This window comes from Brachypodium distachyon, chromosome 2 (assembly GCF_000005505.3).
Source record: "Brachypodium distachyon strain Bd21 chromosome 2, Brachypodium_distachyon_v3.0, whole genome shotgun sequence".
Taxonomy (NCBI): Eukaryota; Viridiplantae; Streptophyta; class Magnoliopsida; order Poales; family Poaceae; genus Brachypodium; species Brachypodium distachyon.
Genome location: NC_016132.3, coordinates 13,591,744 through 13,607,592, shown reverse-complemented (window position 1 = coordinate 13,607,592; position 15,849 = coordinate 13,591,744). Strand labels below are relative to the sequence as shown.

The 15,849-nt window shown below is 46.5% G+C and overlaps 1 protein-coding gene across 2 annotated transcripts; it reads right to left on the bottom strand.

The window, feature by feature from the left end:
• Positions 1 to 10,558: 10,558 nt before the first annotated feature.
• On the bottom strand, positions 10,559 to 15,567 carry LOC100832634. Of its 2 annotated transcripts, none has more exons than XM_010234800.2 (2): positions 15,389 to 15,556; positions 10,559 to 12,708 (listed from the first exon to the last, which is right to left on the bottom strand). In XM_010234800.2, exon 2 carries the CDS (start codon positions 12,688 to 12,690, stop codon positions 10,666 to 10,668), a length of 2,025 nt encoding a protein of 674 aa, XP_010233102.1. In that variant the 5' UTR covers positions 12,691 to 12,708; positions 15,389 to 15,556; the 3' UTR covers positions 10,559 to 10,665. The 2 variants fall into 2 exon arrangements, 1 of the variants encoding a protein (XP_010233102.1); XR_002962918.1 differs by lacking the exon at positions 10,559 to 12,708 and adding an exon at positions 14,334 to 15,258 and having other exon boundaries at positions 15,389 to 15,567.
• Between the last annotated feature and the right edge of the window lie 282 nt (positions 15,568 to 15,849).

Genomic DNA, 15,849 nt, shown 5'->3' with positions numbered 1-15,849 from the left:
AAATTTACGGATCCAACAAAGCTTCAGTACAATAGATCCCCTGAGCATAGCTTACATTTTTTTCCAGAACTCGCTGAAAACTAGTACTGTACCAGCTTAACACAGCACCACCACCACTTGCTTCTCATCAGCAGACATAAGTAATGGCCTACAATACTTCCGGGTGTGCAACACGAGATGTGCAAAAGGCTCTAATGCTTCCGGGTGTTAACATTAGGGGGATTACAGATTTGGCCTTCCCGAGATCAGGATGGCTCCGTACGGTTCGACCTGCGTAACCTTGATGCGGTCTGACCTAAAAACAAAAACTTGATGCGGTCCCGAGTTGGGCTGCCGTGCCAAGTTGGACTGAGGGAGTGGGGGGTGCTAATGAAATCGCTCGGACGAAACTCCACCGCACCCACGATGCAGCCCAACATCCAGGAGATCGACGCCGGGAGCCCGGGACTGGCGATGATGGAGGAGCTCGCCATCATAGGAGATGGGCTGCGCAAGGATCGTGCGCGAGTACGAAGGGGCTGTTTGGTTTGGTTTGGTTTAGTACCTTCCCACGCCTTGCTAATTTTGGTGCGCCCAGTACTCCACCTGAAAATTCGCCCGCGACAGTTTATTTATGGGCGAGTTGCTGGCGGCTAAATTGCTTGCCAAATCCTGAGCGAGCCAATTTTTGACGTGATGCGCTGGGCATAAAGCAAACAAGCCCGAAACCTCCGGGCGAGTCTTCGCGGGGAGGGAGAGCTCTCGAACATTATTTTTTCCTGTTGAGCTGGTTCAGTACAGCACGGCTGTACAAAAACCAAAACGGAGCACGACACTTGCATCTCTCCCCATTGCCTCCCTCACAATCAGTTTTGCACGAGAACGCAATATTCCATTCCTCCAGGGACGGATTCAAGGGTTGTACGAACGTTCAAAACTACTACCTCCGTCCAACAATAAGGGATGCATTAGCTTTTTTTCGACCATTAAAAAACAGCTTTTCTTCGACCAATACTTTGACCATAAATTACTCTATTAATATAAATTATATGACATAAATTCATATCCATTATATTCGTATTCAAGGATATTTGTCTATGGTCATGATTTTGATCACATTTGTTACATATTCACGAAGTAATTTGTGGTCAAAAGTTTGGTCAACCGAACGTCTCTTCTTGTTGTTGGACGGAGGGAGTAGCGATCAGTGCGTGCGGTTGTGTCTGGGCTCCTGATTCCCAAAGCCCAGAATCAATAGAAGGCAGCCCATATGGCCCATACGGTGTTGGCAGTTGCCTGTTGGCCCACTCGCCCAGGAAGCCCAATCAGGTAGATCAACCAGAACGCAGCCCAATCGGCCAACCGACCACGTCGCGGTTCCAATTCCCAATCGGCAATCAGCGTCAGGTCGGCAAGTTTCCCCTTCCCGGTTTCCCCGATCGTCTTTTCTTCTCTCGCCAGCGGCGACGGCAACGAGCGCTACGCGCCGCAGCAGGAAGCCAGGAAAGCAGCCGCCTCCGTACCTTCATTTAGGCGTGACGGTGAGTCCTACATCCCTATAATTGGTCTGGTTAAGCTCACATCAGTCGCCTGAACGTGATGCCAATGCGGATGCGAATAGAGTGCAAAACAACTTTAAGCCAGTTGTAGATGATGACAATATGCATATTTCATTATTTAGACCTTACGATACTATATTATGTACTCCTTTCGTTTCATAATTGTTGTCGAAATTTTACATGTATCTAGACATTTTTTTAGAAATATATACATTCTTTTTTGGTTAAATTTAAGACAAAAATTATGAAACGGAAGGAGCACGCGTTTTAAAATTTTGATGCTCGTCCGGCTGCCTCCTGCCTCCGTCCCAGCTGGTCCGGCTTGGCATCTTTGAAGCGACTTATTATCCTGTGCCGGATGTACAGGGGAGAGTTACCCACTTTTATTTTCTCTTTTATAAAAAAAGGTTATTTACAAATAGCACAACTGAAAAAAAAAAACAAAGTTGCAAATGCAAGTTGTCATTAATCCATTCTTCCAAGCGACCATATAGCTCTCCCTCTTTGCCGACGTGTATCTTGCGGCTGTTTCAGTTCTGCTGCCTTGGAATACAGATAGACGACTGGTTAGTATATATGGTCTTGCACCGATCACCCGGGGACCAAAATAAGTTTGTTGTCGGATTGGCTGTCTACGATGCAGCACCGACTGCCGCGCGAATGAACAATAATAAAATTGACTTGCCCGTGGGTGCTCATCCAAGTGATTGAACACGGCCCCTTGCATGGTTCATTGCTGCATATTATTGCATGCATCCGCAGTGTAGCCGAAAAAGTCCCGTGGCTCAATGGAGCCACTGCATCAGTGGTCGGCCGCCGTCCGATCTCCACGAGAAGATCCGCGCTAACCAGCAGCTGCGAGAGCCAGATTCCATCAGCGCTAATCAGGGTACAGAAAGTTGGGAGAATTAAATGCAGAGAGGTTGGTAGGTTGGTGGAAGCAGGTGGAGCAATTTAATATTCGTGCACTGCTTCAGGTTAGTACGTGCAGATGCAGGTCTGCTTAAAGATTTCTGAAATGCTGCAATTTTTGGTTCTCAGATTTTTTATCTCGACAACATAGATCTCGGGACCTTGAACGTATCGCCCGAGATAATCCCAAGGATCAGAGATTTCAACGGTGACAAAATTCGAGCCATGATATAGATGTGCTCGGAGGGAGGAACGTGCAGAGCCAACAGCTCCCAAAGAAATCGTAGGTGCACAGGTGCCGTCCCAAGCCCGTTAATCCAAAAATTCGTGACTCCCTCCGGTGCGAATTTTTTGTCGAAATATTACAGATATCTCGACGCTTTTTAGGCATAAATACATCTATATTTGGACAAATTTGAGACCATTAATATGGATCAAAGGGGTATATTTTTTGTTTTCTGCAATAAATAATTTATGTTGTACTACCTCCATCCAACAATAGGGACGTATTAGCTTTCTTTTAACCAATGCTTTGACCTTAAATTACTGTATTAATATATAATTATATGACATAGATTCATATCTATTATATTTCTACTCAAGGATATTTGCTCATGAATATGATTTTGATCACATTAGTCACGTATTCATGAAATAATTTGTGGTCAAAGGCTTTGTCAACTGAACCCTCATATTTTTTCTCGAACACGCCGAGCGGCATGTCTTTTCCGTTAAGAAGAAAGCGCAAGAAGCGCGAGTACAAGCAGGCAACAAAAGAGCCCCAAAAGGCTCAAAAAGAAAAGAAAAGAAAGAAAAAAGGAAAGAAAGAAGAAGAAAAGAAAGAGAAAAAAGAAAACCCATATTGTCGGACGGAGGGAATACAGTCCAACGCAGAATAACCAACATCCTGATGCCATTTTACACGACTTCATTTCCATGGATTTGACGAACAAGCTGCTGGGTTTTACTCGACATGAAAGAGGAAGATAAGGTTCATGTGGGGTGGGGAGATGAATAATTGTTTTTCGTAAAAGCCGTTTCAATTAAGGTGCCGGCAGATGGGCTGCATTTAAGATCGACACTAGTACAAAACAGGCTATCAGTGTCGTGCAAAATTGGCTATCAGTGACGTGCGGACCGCACGCCACTGACTTCTGGCCACTGATAGCTCAGCTATCTGTGGCAGGTCCAACACACGCCACTAATAGGGGCACCTATCAGTGTCGGTTCCAGGTGACTGACACTGATCGGCCCCATGGCCCGACAGAGATAGGTTCTGGCGAGCCGCGACAGGCCCAGATAGTCTATCAGTGGCGGTTGCAGTTGGGTATCAGTGGCGGTCGGCGCCCGACACTGATAGGTTCCCGGCGAGCCGCGCGACAGGCCCAGGCAGTCTATCAGTGGCGGTTGCAGTTGGGTATCTATGGCGGTCGGTGCCCGACACTGATAGGCTTACGGCACTTAAGTTTTTTTGTTTAATTTGTTTAATTCCCACGTTAATATACCACAATTATACACAGAAATATACACATAAATCACACAGTTCATTCCAGAGCATATATATATATATATATATATATATCAGAACATCATCTATATGCATAATAAAAACCTTCATGTAGCACTACATTGTTAAGTTATAGAGACAACAAATGCAAATCATCATATTACATGAATGGATTACAAAGTTTAAGCTCCTATGACCGAGCAACTGGTCCTGCTTAGAAATCGCCCGTGTCATCAATCACCTCCTTGTTGATTATCTTGGCCATGTTCCTTTGGATGTTGTAGACAAGCCAACCGGAATCGTGTATATCCCGCATCTCCTCATTCCATTTCTTGTGCAGCTCCTTCAATGACGTCCTCCATGCGGGCTTGAAGTTGGTGATCCAATTCTCGATGTGGTGGGCGCAGTAGTAGCCGCAGTACACGGTGCCTCGAGGCTGTTGCAGGCAGGGGAACCTATAATTGTGTTGGAGCCTATGTTTGCCATAGGTAGAAAACCCGTCCTTCTTTGCTGAATCCCAAGCCGAATCGATCAGATTTCGGATGGGTCCCCAATGGCGTTGTGGTTCATCTTTGCCTTTTCGGAGTGAATCGAAGTATGTGACCGTGCCCCACGGTACACAAATGATTATTACGACCCAATGTTCCCTGTTTTGAAAAGAAACAAATAGTTATAGGCAAGGATAACAATGTAGTGGATCAACAAATAGATATATGTTATTAAATAAACTTACTCCAAATGGTAGGTTAAAAGGATGAAGTCGCGGTCTCGGTATTTGAGCATTGCTTGCTGAAGGTACAATTGCGACATATCTCTTGAAACATCTTTATGCTCTCCAGGACCGATCATTTTGTAGGAAAATGGTAATGGGTCTAGTACGACCACATCGTTCTTCTTTATCCGCATGGCCTCCCTTATGTAGTACACACACCACAGCCTTAGCAAGCTGTCGTCAAGCTTCTGGCGGTTGAAAAGGTGAAACATATCCACGAAATCCAGTGCGAAGGTGAAGGAACCTTTCTGCATGCCCCCCTCTACTGGGTTAAAGAAGCCATAGTCCTCTGGCACTAGAATGTTTAGTTGCTGGGCATGTTGTGCAGAACCCCTCAATTGGCTCATATAAAACTCGTGAAGTTGTTGCATCTCTCGGGGCAAGCCACGAAGGTTATTGGGCCCTACCATCGGTCGTCCAGGGTAGTAAATGAGATATTTGTCCCCCATTCTACTCACGAGATAGGACCCATCATCCAATCTGGACCCATATTGAGGCAAGCGGTCCAAGTTTGAAATATCTGGCCTTGTTTCCCAATTCTCATCGACTTCTGGCACATGAAATGGATCCTTGCCCTTCTCCTCGGTGTCCTTTCTGCAGCCCTTTCCCCTACTCCCTCTCTTTGTGTTGCCTCGCCTGCTTTTGAAAACTTTCATCTCCTCATCTTTGTAGACCTGGGGGATCTTGCAGCCAAACACTGACTCTGCGGCCCCCAACAGTGATTCCATCTGAGGTGGAGGGAGGCTTGGTTGCCTAGTGGGTAGGCATGCTCTCTCATATGGCGGCGACACTTGGGTGTTTTTTGTGCCATCGACGTCAGCAGGGCACGAGTTTAATTCAGGGTCTTGGGAATCCGAGGGGTCAACAGGGGATGGCATGCCTGGGGAGTAGCCAAGAGGCGATGAAGAAGGAGTTCGCTTGTTTGAAAGAGCTGGAGACACACCTTTTCTCGCTACCAACCTCCTAGGCCATGCAATGAAGTTGCTCTCGCATGCGCCTAGAGTATCCATGTCTTCCTCTGGAGGATAAGGGACTATGTACTGAACATGTTGCTCGATGACGGAGTTTACCTGCACCTTCACATGGTCATCAGGCATGACTATTCCATGCAAAAGCGCCGGTGTTTGTCTGGGCATCAAGATGCCGTGTGCGGCCACCTCAATCGTGCCATCCTTGTCCACAAGAATTCGGCAAGGGATGCCATCTTGCGCGTAACAATGTAACATTCTGTGAAATACTGTTGAGCAATGAAAGGAGTGAAGTAGGTAAGGCAAAGATGCTTACCGTGATGTTGTCGCTTGGACTCGGATTGGGTATTGGAACATCGGTAGTGGTAGACCCGGAAGCAACGCTACCGCTCCTAGGCGGACGTTGCAGACCCCGACTGCGCGTGGGGAGACCTTGAAGGAATAGTCCTTGAATGCCTTGCGCACCGGACTTTCGCAGCACCGCATTAACGTCGATGCCACTTTCGTGTAAGCTATTGACTATTGAGTAGCACGGAGAGAGCTTTCGCTGCGCCAACTGCTCCGGCCTCCTCCGCCCTTTCGAGTATATCATCGTTGTCGCAACACTTCCTTTTTCGGCACTTGGAATCATCCTTGCCGAAAAATTTCTTCCATGGTGCACCTTCTCCCTCCCCAAGTATATGGCCTGTATGCTTGGGCCTGTTTAAGCCATAGGTCAGAGTCGAGTCCCACCTCTTGCTATGGACCGAGTCGTTGGAGCCTTCTGACATCTCCTTCGCCTTCCTCTGCTCGTGATCAATAGCTCGGTCCTGTAATAGTAAGACAAAGGTAAAGTGAGTATTGACGGTGTTATAGGAAGCTACACTATAACATGAGCACTTGTAATCATTGCCTTACCCAAACTTCTTGGATGTCCTCTTGCAAATCCTCTTGCCCCGCCCACTGTTCCTTTCTCATATGCATTCGCATGAAATCTTCGGTGCATTGATGCTTAAGCTTCCCTTTCAAAGGAGTAACTATGCCAAGCTTGGCCAGCTGGGCGTCCTCCTTGTCCCAAACCTTCTTCTTGCCCTCTTTCCCACGACTTCCGAGATGGTGGTTGTGCTTCTTCTTCTTGCGCATCTCAATATATTTCTCTTGCCTCGCAATGAAGTCGGGGTTCTATGATTCCTTCTTGAAAGATGCCTAATCTTTTGGGGTAATGAAGGCCATTTTTCCTTAACCTTCTCAATGGGAACATCGAGCCAATGCTTTCTAGCAGTGGATTGCCAGTTACTTATGCCCCTACGCATTACTTGGTTGGCGGCTCTATGAACATCTTTGACATGCTCGGGCTTAACCTTGAACCTGGCCCAGACATCGTTGAAGCAAAGTTCTTTTGTCGTCTTAGGAACCTGGGTCCACTTGTGAACTATACGGCAATTTCGCCAGACAATGGCCCCTAGGGTGTTGCTGAACGTATCAGCTGCCTTCTCAGGACTCAAAGGCCGGCCTTGAATGAGCATACACAGGTGGATGTACTTCTTCTTCATGATTAATCATGGAGGAAGGTTGTACACAAATATGATCACTGGCCATGTGCTGTGCGTGCTGCTCATGTTGCTGAATGGATTGATTCCGTCAATGCTCAGCCCTAGCCTTAGGTTCCTGGGATCACTGACGAAATCTAGGAATTCCGCATCCAAGGTCCTCCATTGAGCCGCATCGGCTGGGTGTTTGAGGATCCCAGCTTCAGTATTGTCTGTACGGTACTCTCCATTTGGATCGTACATCTTCTCACTCGGATCGTGATAGACCAGTCTCACCGCATCCTTCAAGTTCTGAAACCAATGCTCAAACCGACTACCCATTGGAAGATACCAGACGATCTTCGCCCGCCGACCTTTCCTCACTTCTTCCTCATCGACTTCGTCGTGATTGCCATCTTTCTTCTTGTACCGTGAAGTACCACATATTGGGCATTTGTCCTTGTTTTTGTGCGGTCCCGTGTATACAATGCAGTCCAGTGGATATGCATGATATTTCACAACGTCTAATCCAAGCGGGCAGGTAATCTTCTTCGCCTCGTATGTGCTCTTAGGCAATTTGTTTCCCTCTGGAAAGACTGTAGCAAGGTAACTCAACATCTCCGTGAAGCCCTTGTCATAAAGGCCAGATTTTGCCTTTATCCTAAGAAGTTCAAGTGTCACTTCTAGGACATTATTGTTGATGCCGGCATTGTCATACACTGGTGTGTTTGCGTCCTCGACTAGCTTCTGGAACTTCTTCTCATCTGTGGCATTGTCGGGGTCCTTCAGTTGATTCTGTAAGTGCACGTCATCTAGCATTTCCCCCATACGACCACGCGGAGTTTCATCGACCGGTGTTTCTTCATCCATGGCATCGTCACCACGATATTCTTCACCACTTTGGTCGAACTCTATGTGTTCTTCTTCAAAGCCACTATCCACTTCTACCGCAACCTCCCCGTGCGAAGTCCAGCAAAAATAACCTTCTAGGCAGGTGCATCACTGTGTTACGATATCTATCACATGGACAACACATCTTCACATTGCTCTTACTCTTCATATCAGCTACCGCGAAATCATAAAATGTGGCCCATTTTTCTACCCAAGAAGCCGACATTCTCTCCTCATACATCCAACCACGAAGAGACGAGCTACAAAAGCATAGAAGAAATTGAAGCAATCAGTCGCAAATTACATCACCGGCCAGGAGGCAGACGGTGGGCAGTGGGAGTTGGGGCGTGGGGGGGGGGGCAAATTAATGGGGATCGGGCAAATTAATGGGGATCGAGACCCTGTACCGCCGGCGGCTGCTGCGGGAGAGAGCCAGAGGGGAGAGGAAGTAGATGGGGCAGAGAGAAGTGGGCGGGGGCCGGCCGGCCGACGCCGCGCCTGCCGCGTGCGCAGGGGAGAGAATGGGCCAGGGGCAGAGACTAGAGGAAGAAGAAGGGGAGGAAGGAGAAGTAGGATGGCCGGGGAGAGGAAGGAGAAGAGGATGGGGCAGAGAGAAGGACGGGGCCAGCGGCCGGCCGGCCGGTGGCGCTGGCCGCCTGGGGGCCGCGCGCGAGAGTAGATCCGGGGGAGAGGGGGCTGGGCCGGGCAGAGGAAGAAGAAGGGGAGGAAGGAGAAGAGAGGAGGGCCGGGGGGAGGAAGAGAGGAGATTTACCTGGTGGCCGGCGGCGCCATTCCGCGGCGCGGCAGAGCTCCGCCGTGAGGAGGAGTATGGAGGCCGTAGCTGGTCCGGGAAGACGCGCAGTGCGCGACCAGCAGCGGCCGTTGGGCCCATTTATATGGCAAACCTATCAGTGTCGGTCAAATTGCAGAACCCACCACTGACAATATCGAACCATCAGTGTCGATTCTCAATTAGAAACACGCCATTGATAGACCACCTATCAGTGTCGGTTCATACCAAGAAACCGCTACTAATAACCACCGCCACTGATACCTGGCCTATCAGTGTCGTGTGCATCGATGGGGGTCGCGTATAACCTGTTTTGTACTAGTGCGAGTAAAGGGAGATTCCGGACAGGAATTCAAACTAGATTCTGTACCGCGCTGCAGACGAGTAATTAACGAGGCTTAATTAGCGTTGGATTAGTGCCAGCCCAGGCATTGAAGGCTGGTCAGAAAGTTTGCTCTGATCCACATCCGACGGTGGCTGACCCCTGGTGCAGTGGCTCCACTGAGCCAAAAAACCACCCTCCAGTGTAGCGCGAATAATCTCTAGTCTCCAACCCCTGCGCGTTCATCGTTGTTTTAGCCTCTCCTAGCCATATTTCTTGCGCGTTCATCGTTGTTTTAGCCTCTCCTAGCCATATTTCTTGCGCGTTCATCGTTGTTTTAGCCTCTCCTAGCCATATTTCTTGATACCTCGCCTCTTCCATGCATGTCGCGGTGCCAATTCGCCCAAATTTGACAAAAATAGATAAATAGATATATTCTTTAAAAGTGTTTAGACACACATGTAATATGTCGATAAGGATTATGAGTACTGTTATTGTATGCTAATTGATCAGTACGGAAAATTATTGTGATATATAAAAGCTGCATCCGTAACCACCAGATAAAACAAAGGGGTGCTATTTTTGAAGTACACTACTTGTCTCACATCGCGCATATAACTCCAAAGTTTACGTAAGACAAAACTCTATATGCAAACTAAATAGTTTCTACAAGTTGCCAAAAGAAACGACAGACTAGACAAGTAAATACAAAGAGCCGAGGTGAGGAATCATGCATGCATGTGCTTATAATGCGTACTAGGCTAGCTTGGAAGCAGGCAATTATAGTTTTCATGTGCGGATTTCTGACGATTGATCGATCGAGTTATTTCTTTCTGGGAACAAAACAAACTGAGGAACAAACGAATATGGAACAAATAATGGTTTTGCCGCATATCGGTTCCCGTGTCCCGTTTACGACGCGCTGGAGTCCTTTTTTTTTCCGGTGTTGCTATCATTTAATAACCTGTCATTTTATCTTGCCAACGACCAGATTTTTTGGCGCAAACAAAAAAGTTTCATGTTCATTGTAAAAAATGTTTCATCTTTATTGTCAAAAATGTTTCCTGTTCATATAAAATGTTTCATTTTACAAAAAACATGTATCATCTTCATAGGAAATGTTTCATGTTCAAAAACAAATGTTTCATCTTCGTTATAAAAGTGCGGCTATTTCTCAGTCGAATGCATGATTTCTAAGCAAAAAGATATTAAATCTCTGTTGCCGTATCACAACAGCTGGATTATGATCTGACGGTTATCCTCATTCTTCTCTCTCCCACGTGCTATCGTTGGTTTAAAATCCGACAGCCAAACACTTTAACTGATCTCTAACTAAAAAACATGGGACCATCAATGAAACGCGCCAAACTTATATTAGTAACAACATACAATCCAATATGGCTAGAAGTAATCAAAACAAGGATTTGGCTCTGTACTCTAATCATCATCAGCGGAACCTATATGTGGCCGTCGTACTCGCGTCCAACTTGGTGGAACTGTTCCAGGAATAGCCACGCGATGGTTGTCAACTCGCCGCCACTGCCGAGCTGTTTTGCATGTGACTCCCTGCTGCATTTGTTCCCTGCATAGACGAGCATGTCCGCCCACACTTCAAGCAACAGATCCAACGACTTAATAGGACCATGTTCCTTCTGATATTTCAGCAGTTCTTCGGCAACTCTAACTGAATAGGTAAGTTGATCAGTCTCGAAGATGAACTCTTGACCTTTATTTGTAAGGTATAACTTTTCGGCAAGCATCTTACTGTCGTCGGCCCTGGAATTAGAGCCAGCTGGGTCATCGTGGTAGCGGAACAAACTCCTGAGCAACGCACAAATACTTCTTGGGCGATTGCTCACGTCCTTCGTGAGAGCGTCACAGATCCGTTCGTACAACTTTCTTTGGGCGATGCCTGGCAGCATGTCAGGGAGTTCTACAAGAAGGTACATCATGTAATTGGACAGCGCCTTGATCTCCTTCGCAAGATGATCCCCCTTGCGGTTGGCACTCTTGCACTCGGCCAGGAAAATATCCGTGGCGATGTGCAATATGATGACGCCCTCCTGAAACTCAACGCCAAGGTACCCTTTGAAATTCACTTCCAGGTTATGACGTGACAGTGCTGTCATGGCCCAGGGACGTATGACCATTCCCAGTGTGTTTAATCCCTCTTCCGTGTACAGCAGCTGAGCGTGTCGACCGATACACCATTGGATTGAGCCATGGTGCAAAGAATTAATGGTCCCGGAGAAATGCTTCCTGTTCCACAACTCTTCGAGTCCCACCAGCTCGAACAGCGTGCCGAGCAGAGGACGGCCGATGAGGAGAGTGTCAGGGCGAGTGCAAAAGTGCAGCATGTTGTACTGTCCCATGTTGCCAGACCACCTCCTTGCTTGGTACCTGCTTCGTCCACAAGTGACAAGACGGCTGATAGAAACAATCTGATTCCGAAGCAAGTGCCATTTCCTATTACGCAGGACTTTGTATCTAAGCCATGAGAATTCAGTGGAAGTCAGGTATGCAAACATCCATGAGGACCCCAGCGTGTTCAGCAGGGAAATTGACTCCATGGACAAGGCAGCGACAAACAAAACGTATGTGACAGCAGTGTCAAGTAGTCCTCTGTGCCAGTCTGCTTCTCCACTGAACTGATACAGCAGCAGCGAGGTTAAAATGGCGAGTGGCGACAAGACACGGATGGAGTAACCGTGCCACGTGTGAATCACAGCCGCCTTGGTGTACAAGATCTCATACATTATGGAGAGCTCCATCTCTACAAGTGTCCAGTATTCGACTTTCCTCAACATTATATCCATGTCTTGGTTCTTTTCTGAAGAACCAACTATCGCACGTTTGCAAACGTCGATCAACAAGTGAGCTCGTCGCAGATGGGATTCCTCGTCCAAATATCCCTTGTTGTTCAACTCTATGTCTTGTGGGTGAGCATGACGATGCATAGTGAATTGGTCCTTTTTAACCGAGTCTCGGATGCTGTCGAGGTTGCCTCGCTGCAGTGCCAACCACCTCTCTAAGTACTTAACAGCACCCACACCAAACATCATCCAGGAGGCAGGCAGAACAAAATTCCCGCTGCCATCTCCATTTACGTAAAGGAAATAGGCTCCTCCGATGACCCGGGAGATAGATGTTAGCAGGCTGCGAAGCCAGAGTTGGTTGTCTTGCAATGCATAGGCCGCGATGTTGTCTGGACCGGCAAGGTGCAGCAAAAGGAATGGTGCCCATAGCAGGACAAGTGGGTGGTTACTTTTGGCGAACCCCAATCGGGACATGGTAAATGTGGAAAAGGTATCGGCGGAATTGTACGCCAGCCAGAGGAGTAGCCACCGCAGCCAGCTGTCGGAGGTATCAATCCGACGTACCCTGGCGCAGAGGAAGAGGATGACTTGAAGCACAAGGCTAACGAGCAGCAGTAACTGCACTGGCGGCAAGAATTTTTCGATCAGCATCGGCACTCCAGCCATCGCTCCTGCTTGCAGTGCCTACGATGATGATGATTCAATTAAGCTCAGGCCTACGTACTACACAATCTTATACGATTTTGTAGCATTACTCCTCGATTATTTCCGAAATAATTAACACAAGGTTATATGAGTAAAAGAACAAAATTACATAAGTGATAGACATCAGATTTTGGTGCGACAAAGTGTAAATTTTAGAGAACCACGGTTTTTGGGAGTACTCATATCGCTGAAACACACTTGTCGCAAAACTATCCGCAGGACCACACATTTTGAGGCAGTTTGTCTACGCACATGTCAGATCCCACGTAATTCCTTTACAAGTGGGGAAAATTGCAACTGCAGGAAGGAGAAGGGGCTCGGGGGGTTTAATTGCCGGTTAACGGGTCCTGTCGGGTCGGGTTGATGTCAACGAGGCATCTGACATGTGGGACCCACCTATGAGGAAACACATGAAACCGCCAAACCATCCAGTTTTGGGCTACTTGAGACAAATTGGCTCAAAATGTGTGGTTCTACGCACAGTTTTGCGACCAGTGTGGTTTTGGACTCCCTAAAAACTGTGGTTTTGTGAAATTTACTTGTGACAAATTAGGTCAATTCAGAAAGAAGTTGAGTCCTCACAGAAATAAAATAGAACAAGAATTACCTTAGAGACAAGCAGCTCCTGTATTTTCTTTGTTTGTGGAGATGACATAAAAAATCGGTCTATATTTTCTAGTGAGTCGTTACCATAATTCCTCGTATCTTTTAGCACCATTCGACTTATTTTCAATGCTATGAATGCCGCAAGCAAAAAGTAGGAGAGGTTCAATCTTTCTTGCTTACTGAAAATGGCTGACCTTCTACCTTCCCCTAAAAAGAAAGGGGGCGTTGCAATGGTACTTCCTTCGTCCTACTCCCTCGGATCCAAAATAAATCTCGGTTTTGAACTAAGCCTAGTGCAAAACTGCAACACTTATTTTAAACCGGAGGTAGTGTATTAAGTGTCGCAAATTTGTCTACATACTTATGCATCTAGACGTGTTTTTGTGACATTTAATATGAGATGGAGGGAGTATGAATTATTCTTAATAGATTGTTAATCACGATGAGGGTTTTCCTTTTTAGGCACGCACCACCAGTTGTGCTGTTCGCCACAAGATACCCTTCAGTTTCCAGGTGTATCGTTTCATTTCACTTGCTATGACATATTAGTATTTTCTTGCATAGTTTTAGGGCTTTCTCTTCTCCTTAGGTTATATCGAGCAGTGCTACCATATGTGTAGAATCCAGGCCTGGAATCTGGTTTTAGTCAAGCCAAAGAATTATTTTCGTTAGTCGTAGGGGGTTTCTATTTTCATGTTGTTCTTTTGAATGAAGCACGTATGAAGGTCTTTATTCTTTTCGGTGTGAGGCTGTTTTTAGGTGGTAGAGGTTTTTTTTTCTTTCAAACATGTACATTTTCTCCTATTTTGTATTACAGATAGAGATTCTTTTTTGTTACATGCAGGTTGAGATTTTCTTTGAGAATATTCCCTGAATTGTATAAGCGAAATATACCGAGCTAAACCATTAAATTTAAATGTAATGATGATGATTTCTTAAATTTTAATAGTGTGGATTAATATGGTGGCTTCTACTCATTTATAAAGATAGTAAAGTAATTAAAATGAAGTTTTAGTAGCTATTATACAATCGAAGTTTCGTAACTGCTACATGTACACATGCTTAGAGGACACATACGCCTCACGTACAAAGTATACAACCAACCTTAACAAAAAAAATAAATTTCACAGAACCACAGGTTTTAAGGCAGGCTTTTCAACGCGCCCCTAGTTTTGCTAATTTGTCCGTAAAACCACATGTTTTGTGTCAAATTGTCTCACATCACCCAAAACAACGGTTTAAACGCATTTGACGGTATTTCTTACATGTGAGTCCCGCATGGCAGGCATCACGTCTTTTTCATTAGACCCCTTGTCTTTTTTCTTTTTTTATCCCCTCATCTTCTTCTACAGTGAGCGTCTTCTTGTACTGGCAATGAGAATTGACCTGATGCAGCCACCGCAAGCCAACAGACGCACAAACACGGACCTCTTTTCTCTCTCGATCGATTCATCGGGCTAGTACGATGTAGAGTTTGTCGGTAAAGGCATGTGCCGGCGGCGCGGGCGGCGGTGTGGACGCGCGGCGAGGCAGCATGCGGACCGTCCCCTGACGGAGCATGAGCCATGCTCAATTCGACGGCGGACCATGGTGAAGTACGAGGCCATGGCACGAGCCATGGCAGGTGGACTTCGGCTTCGGGCGCCTGCGGTGGCCTCAATTCCGCCGGGAATCGGGTCGGTATAGGCACGTGCCGGCGACGAGGCAGCGGGCGGCGAGGCAGCACATGCGGCGGGCGAAGCAGGTGTCTGTCGGCTTCGTAGAAGACGATGAGGGGATAAGGAAAAAAAAAGAAAACCACAAGGGGTCCAATGAAAAAGACGTGATGCCTGACATGCGGAACTCACATGTAAGAAATACCGTCAAATACGTTTGAACCGTTGTTTTGGATGATTGAGACAATTGGACACAAAACATGTGATTCTGCGGACAAATTAGCAAAAGTGAGGCTCGTTGAGAAACGTGTAACAAAAACTGTGGTTCTGTGAAATTTAATACGCATACAGATACAAGACTACTGACTGTCAACACATAAATGACTGCACATACATACCGGCGCAGACCCCAAAATGTGTCCGATCTGGGGGAAGGGGGGAGGGGTGGGGTGTGTGTGTGGATGCTCCTTGCTTCACTCTCTGCTAGGAGTATATCTGTATATGTATATATACACCGTGTGCTCCGTGCATGGGGACTTGCAAGCTTTACGATCCACCAACCGATGTGATGGAGGACGACCGGAGTCCGTAACCGGCTGGATCACATGCAGAATTATCTGAAGGCATAATCTAACGGTTTATATCGCTATATATGGATGCAACTATACTTATTGCAAAGATGTAAAGACACTGACCGTGTATCTAGAACTGATGCTCTGGTGTGATTAGTATACGACATTAGATAGGACAGATCGGGATTGTATTTTATTAAGTATGGCTTTGCCCTTATTATTTAACTAAGTTATTTTGCCTTGATATCCGTATCAATTTTATTGATTACGACAAAGACCTAAGAAAG

What these genes read in the sequence shown, in the direction of transcription:
- LOC100832634 (XM_010234800.2), bottom strand. Translation starts at nt 12,690, where the DNA reads ATGGCTGGAGTGCCGATGCTGATCGAAAAATTCTTGCCGCCAGTGCAG.